The sequence below is a fragment of the Nothobranchius furzeri genome, chromosome 6 (assembly GCF_043380555.1).
Source record: "Nothobranchius furzeri strain GRZ-AD chromosome 6, NfurGRZ-RIMD1, whole genome shotgun sequence".
Lineage (NCBI taxonomy): Eukaryota > Metazoa > Chordata > Actinopteri > Cyprinodontiformes > Nothobranchiidae > Nothobranchius > Nothobranchius furzeri.
The window spans coordinates 76,532,105-76,539,073 of NC_091746.1; the positions used below are offsets into that span (position 1 = coordinate 76,532,105).

The window sequence follows — 6,969 nt, forward strand, 5'->3', positions numbered from 1 at the left end:
TAGACGTAGGTGGCCATTTATTGGCCTTGAAATATAACTAATAGTTTAATATATGACATGTTTGATTATTGTAAATTTATGAATGCTTGATCCAACCCTGGTCTTCTGTATTTTCAAACGCAAAACTCGACAGGTACTTAAATAGAAAATAAACTGGGTGTGCTTTCACGTGATTTGTGATTTGCTCTTAAAAAAATCGCAATAATATATTTTGTTTTAAAAAAGGTTGAATTTGAAAAGCCCACGTATCTCTGATAATATACCATTATTATTACCTCATGATCATTGCTCGACTTCCTCCTAGATTAATTCAAATTTTATTTCAAATTTCATCCTTTAGCATCAAACAAGAAAAATGATTTATGCTTTGTCCTGTAGGGGGCGACAACGCGCCATTTAGCCTGTTTGCAGACGTTTTGTCCATAGAAGAAGACTGTATTTTTAAAAAAGACGTTCTTAGGTTTCGTTTCTCTCTAATTCATGTGGCTGAAAGCTCCCGTTACTGCTTCTTTAATCGCTGTTTGTGTTTATTATCTGACCGTTCAGCGGACCGAAGTAGAAGAGGACAGGTCGGTTTTAGAATCTTTACGACAGATTTATGCTGTTTACGTTACGTTTTCGGAGGTATGACGACTTGAATGAACAGTTTTATGATTCTGCCGAAAGGAATACACTTTTTTGAATGTAAAACATTTTCCAGCTATTAGAAGTTTTAGTTTTCATTGTAAAAAATGCTAAAGTTGTTTTCACCACGTCTAGATGCCTGAAAGCACAGAAGTTACCACATGATCAGCTGATTAGTTGTTTGTTAAGAAATTCAACAGTTATAAATGTAAAGCAGCTGATCAGTGTGTGTGTGTGTGTGTGTGTGTGTGTGTGTGTCTGTGTGTGTGCGTGCATTTTTATTGATTTTACAATATCCAGCTGCCTTATCATTCCTTAATTTTACATAGACTTGAATGTCTGCTCTTCTTCCTCCTCGCTTTGCAGCATGTCTTCTGCTCTTACTCGTCATGTCATCTGGAAGTCTGAGGGGCTGGTGGCCTACCTGAACCCCCGGCCCTGGACCCCAGGTTCAGTCATCCTGGAGGGCAGTAGTCCTGGAAGTCCAGGTGGCAGCATCTTCCACCTGAACGAGTCTGAGTACTTATCCTGGCTGCTGGGGTCCAGAGCTGTTGCAGAGCTGCTGTGTGACCGGCTGGGAGTCCAGAGGTGTGCTCTGGTTAGCAGACCACACAGAGATATACCTGCTCAGGTGAGACTTTGGTTGGTTGCCAGTTATAGAAATGGCAAAGGGGTGTGACCAGCTGTGTTTTCACTGTGATTCCAATAGATCCGGATCGTCCCCCTTCACGGTCTGGATGCAGAATGGCGTCCTCACCTCGCTGGAGATGAAGAGCACAACGCCCATGATCCAGGCTATTGCACGTCCAAAACGGCCCCTCGATGGAGTGACTCTAGCCTGACTGCTATACAAACCAAAATTAGAACCAAACTCCTGGTCCCCAATGCTCGACCTGATCTCTCTTTCCTCGGGGACGATCCGGCTCACCCTGGTCTTTTCTCTCGGATCATTCGAGGGGAGGAGCAACACTGGCGAGTGTGGGAGGATAAAGATCACGTGGCCTTTCTCACTCCTTTCCCAAACTCCCCAGGCTTCACCGTGTTAGTGCCACGACGACCTTTAACCTCTGACATATTCAGACTGGGAAAGACAGACTTTGAAGGGCTAGTACTTGCCACTAAGAAGGTGGCGCAGCTCCTTGAGGAGGGGTTAGGTGCCTGGGGGGTAGGGCTTATTTTTGAAGGTTTTGAAATAGATTACGCTCATGCCAAGCTGATACCTCTAACTCTTCCTTCATCAGTGGAAGAAAATAATGCCACTAAACCCACATCTGCTCAGTTTCACCCCACTTACCCTGGATATGTCACATCAGAGGATGGACCCGAGGCCAGTTCAGATAACCTGGAGAAGATCCACGCTAAGATTACTGAAAACGTAAAGCTGTAAGATCCTGTCGAATTCCTGCTGAGGCAAAGAGTTTTAGTAATTTTACGGGATTATTGATGTGCTCCATGATTTTCTCAGTCTAATAATGAAGAAATTAGTTTTTGTGTACCAACAAATGCTCTGAGTTTTATTGAAATTATTTGTACAGAGTCCAGACTTTTTGAAATAATCATGATAACAAGGATGTTTCAATTAAATGTTGTGCTAGGTACTTGTTTGATTACAGTATTTTAAAAAAATGGGTCAGATTTGTCATTTTTCATGAAATGTATGTAGTTATAAATGCAATTATTTAATTTATCATCTTTCATTAGTTACATCACGTCTAATTGGTCCCGCTGTGAGTTGCTGGTTATGAAGCTGAACTAGCTAAGTGTTTTTAAAGTACTTTGTAAATTAGACATTGCCTTGGGCTATCATTAAAGCCTGTTAGGAGTTTTTACTTCTGGTTGCCAGAGAAGGACTAATTAAAAACATCTAACATTAAAAAAATAGACTTGATCCTAACTAACTTTCTGCAACCTGCAGTCCAGTAAATGATCAATATTTTTTTCCTACCTTTACAAAAACCTTCACAGCAGCCATCAGACGTAACTATAAAAATTGGGTAACACTTTACAATAAGTGTCTCCTTATTAATTAAACTTAGTGCTTTATTATGCATTAATAAACCAAGGGTCCCTTTAGTAATGTTAACTGTTAATTAGGAATATTAAATAGGACAATGGGGGTGGGGGTTGTCTTCTGCTTAGTAGCATTACCTAATGTGGTTAAGTAGTTAACACTATTTAATAATGCATCAACTAAACATCATAAAGTGATCGTTAATGTAAAATGATACCAAAAATTGGAAGGAATAAAATAATACTGAAACATTTCCTCTACAGTAAAGTCTCAACAGACTCATGGAGTTTAAAGTTTCAGCATGCTAATGTGCTGCCGATACAAACGCTTTGTTAGCCTAGTGAACTAGACCAAATTCTTGCTTTGCATAGTTTGGTCTAGGCATGCTCCATTGGAACCTCAGCAGCTCCTTCCAGGACTCTGGCTAGCCAATCACAGCTCTCTAGAGGGGTTTCAAAAACATAAAGAGCTGTGATTGGTCCATAATGGTGGGCCAATCATAGTGCTCTATCTGCTTAGCGAACAAATCACAGAGCGTTATTGGCTTTGTGAGCCAATCAGGGCACTCTATATGCCTGGTGGGTGGGATGATGCAACAGAGTGAAACAAGAGTATGTCACATTCATTGTCCAGTGGAATGCGGAGATCATTTGAAAGACAACGGTAGAACCCGCCCCACAACCGAGAGCCGTCAATGGAGCGTGGCCAGACTAAATAATACATTTATTTAGTCTGGCTTGCCAGGCTAACGCTTTGTTCCAATACATGTTTTACACTTTTTATCTCCACCTCTGATTTTTGCTTTTCAGACATCTCATGATGAGTAAACTTCAAGTTAACTAGATTCATGGAGCTAACTAGCAGAGTTTAGATGATTTACTGGTAAACTGCTTTGCTAGTTAGCTTTAGCAAAACTACCGTGTTCTTCATCTTGACATTTAGTCTATGTGACAAATCACTGAAATGTTAAAAACAATTTTAATTTTTTAAACTAGACCAACTTAAAAACAGTTATTACATCATGACTTAGCATTTTTGTTATTATTCTATTTAGTTCAAATGTAAAAGGACAGTTTTCTCTACATAAATTAGTCAATTTTGATGTTTCAGTGTTGAGTATTGAATGATTATCCGTTAGCCTCAGGTGGGTTTTCAGAAATGCTCTGCCTGCAGCAAATGGCGTCCACTTTCTCCATCTTTGTGATGTAGAGGAGGGGCTCAATGCTGCAGCTCAGATCCATGATGCCAAACACACTGATGCTGATAAAACACAGGTAATCAACAACCGTGAAATATGACAAGAATGGCATGATGGCTACAGGTGGCAGGTAATTGACCACGATGATGGCTAGGTTCTTCATCACCATCTTGAAGGCTTTCTTCTTCACTGGGTGCATCACCTCCTTTCCCGCCACTGAGCGACGGAGAACCCAGACGACAGAGATGTTGCAAAACACCATAACTGCAAATGCAAAGAGGATAACTCCGCTGAAGATGTCGGTCACACTCAAGATTCCCAAGATGGACTTGGTGATGCTGTATGGCAGCATGAGAACCCAGACCACTACACAAACGACAACTCTGGCGTTTTTGTCTCTGTAACCAGAGTAAAGCACGGGGTGGACCACGGCCATGTAGCGATCTAGGCAGATACACACCTGAGTACACAAGCAAGAACAAAACGTATTATGTCATAGTATTTTAACATTTTTATTTCAGAATAATCATCCTAAAAAATGTCCATTAAAAATTTGGAACAAAAGCAAAAGTTGATCAGTTATTTTTTGTTTGAGTTCAAAACAAGATTCTTGTGACTTTTGGTCAAGTTCGTAATCGTAATAGGGTGCTTGGTATTTAAATGTACCGCTGTACAAAAACATAGACCCCCTACAGCCTAATAACGTGAACCCAACATATTCAAGACCTTCTTTTGAACTCCTAAAAGTTAATTTAGATTTAGAGAACAAAAGAAAATAAAGCTGTACTCACAAGAAAGAATGGTGATAGGTCCTTGAGGCCATAAGCTAGTCTCTGAATGTACCAGATGAACTTGTTGTCGTACACCATCCTGTTGAGGAGGTCTATTGGTGTCATTAAGCAGAAGAAGGCATCTATTAGAGCCAGGTTGAAGAAGAAGATGTCCGATGTGGAAGAGTTAGTTTTCTTGGTTGCTATCTGCCAGATGACCAGGATGTTACAAGGGGTTCCAAGGAATAAGTTGAACACCTTGGCCCCGTAGTAGAAAGCAAAGCAGTAAGGGGCCGAAGCACATTCTGGGTAGAGGTACCACAGTAAACGTCCACCAGAAGTCCTGAGGTTGGTAGAGCTGTTGGTGTGGTTGAAGCCTGAACTGAAGGTGGCGTTGAACATTGTAGGTAGAAGGTCTTGTTGCTGGAAGAAGAAACAGGGATGCAAAAATGATTATGGAGGTAAGGTGAAGTTTTGTTACTAGTTTTTATCTCCCTACCTTACTGCAGTCCGCGACACGCCTCCATATCTACCAGCTGGATGGAGGATCTGATGATGTCACACCTCAACAACCAATGTGCACTTTTGGATTACGCCAGTTCTCTTGTTAATTAATATCTCCCCTTAATGCTGTACCATGTTTGAGATGTAATTGGCTAATAATGTGAACTTGAGCATTTTGGTCATCCTCAGTGATTGGATGGTTGGACAATGGGCGTGTTTAGGTTGAGATGGAGGTTTAGAAGAAGGTGGGTTTATGTAGTAGTGGGCCATCAGGGCTAGAGTTGAATAATGTTTATGTCTCGCCTACTGTCAAGATTTTTTTCATGAAGCAATATGTTTGAGAAGAATATTCATGATATGACTGAATTATGGATGTAAAGTATCATTAAAATTGAATTCATGCATGCTTGTTTGGACTATGTGTCCTCCCCATTGTAGAGTGATATTATTTGTCTGTTTCCTCTAATCTGGGATCTTCATGTGGTTCATGTTAGGATGTAAGAAGGCTGAAACCAGGTCTGCTCCTTCGGGTGTTTTATCTACAGAAACACAGATGAATGTTCTTCTCACTGATGCAACTCAACTGTAAACAGGTGATGCAAGCAAGACAAATGAGAAATCTACTGCAACATCTTACTGCTGGGCTTTGACCGAGTTGTGAAGGCAAACCATGAATTCAAGACAAAAAAATAAGCTATTTTTGTTTTATATTTTATTGACTGTTGCCTTAATTTCTGTTAACCCCTTAATACCTGAAATACGGATAATAAATGTTTAAAATGTGTTTTAAGCTTATTATTGTTATCCAGTGTTGATAAAACAACTATATAACAGTCTGTTTTATTTTATTATGTGATTACAGAACATAACAATGCAATTACAACTTCTAGATCCTCCACAAGTGGGCAGTAGATATGCATAGGACAGGATTTGACAGTTTATTGATGAAGGTACTAATCCTGATGATCCATCTGGATGCTTTGAGGGTTGATGCTAATTTGCGACAATAGTCCACATGGAGTCAAAGCTGTTTTATTTAGTTTCGGATTACTGGAATTTACTTTTGTTTTAACTCCTTGGTATTTAGATGATCATCAACTCTGGGTTTTATTTTTGTTTTGTCCCAGTTTCCAGTTTGCATGCTCAATTTGTGTCCCCCGTAAAGGAAAAGCCATTTTAAAGCATGCTTCTGCTAGAACATCGTTTTTGGAGGAATTCTGATCATGTCATGTAGGACTGATGAGCTAACAGCTAGTCAAAGTGTAGCTAAAAACCATAGTGTATGGCTGCAATCTTAAAAAGCAGCTTCAGTCTCCTAAAGTTCACAAGAATGCTATTTTATACACCTTTAGACTACTCTTTAGCTTTACAGTAATTTACATTGACTTATATGGTTACTTACCACCACAAGTATCAGTGGAAGAAACGTGTAGTACATTAAGTGTAGCGGAGGTCTGGTCCAGACAAAATGACCATGTAAAGTGAAATGAACAGGTAATATTCTCTTTCAAACACCGTTTGCACAATTCACCGAACATTTACTATCTGCATGTTGTTTTGGTCCTTGGTATTAGACTAGCAGTTAGCTAATCAGTCATTTCACATGACATCATACTTTTTAGACAGAAACACATTTAAAAATGGCTGATATGTTCCAAAAGGGGTGGGGCAATGGTATTAACAAATAAAATGTGGCTCTGCACCACAATTAAACTGGCATGATGATTGCAGAAACAGCTGAAGTTTGGTCACAGGCTAAAGTAAAGATGTCATTAATTAGCTGGATTTAATGATTTATTGGGGAATTAAAGTTTTGAGATGTGCATTTGATCAGATTCATATTTATGAAAATATGTCTGTCT

The 6,969-nt window shown here is 39.6% G+C and overlaps 2 protein-coding genes across 3 annotated transcripts; one reads left to right on the forward strand and one right to left on the reverse strand.

Annotated features, from left to right (window-relative positions):
* The first annotated feature begins 411 nt into the window (after positions 1 to 411).
* Positions 412 to 2,503, forward strand: LOC107375165 (uncharacterized). Of its 2 annotated transcripts, none has more exons than XM_015943552.3 (3): positions 412 to 569; positions 991 to 1,255; positions 1,334 to 2,503. In XM_015943552.3, exons 1-3 carry the CDS (start codon positions 481 to 483, stop codon positions 2,009 to 2,011), a joined length of 1,032 nt encoding a protein of 343 aa, XP_015799038.3. In that variant the 5' UTR covers positions 412 to 480; the 3' UTR covers positions 2,012 to 2,503. The 2 variants fall into 2 exon arrangements, with proteins under 2 accessions (XP_015799038.3, XP_015799039.3); XM_015943553.3 differs by having other exon boundaries at positions 469 to 624.
* Positions 2,504 to 3,708: 1,205 nt separating this feature from the next.
* On the reverse strand, positions 3,709 to 5,147 carry LOC129164468 (proteinase-activated receptor 3). The gene is made up of 3 exons (XM_070552822.1): positions 5,103 to 5,147; positions 4,625 to 5,026; positions 3,709 to 4,293 (listed from the first exon to the last, which is right to left on the reverse strand). The coding sequence occupies exons 2-3, from the start codon at positions 5,003 to 5,005 to the stop codon at positions 3,763 to 3,765; spliced, it is 912 nt and encodes a 303-aa protein (XP_070408923.1). The 5' UTR covers positions 5,006 to 5,026; positions 5,103 to 5,147; the 3' UTR covers positions 3,709 to 3,762.
* Positions 5,148 to 6,969: the final 1,822 nt, after the last annotated feature.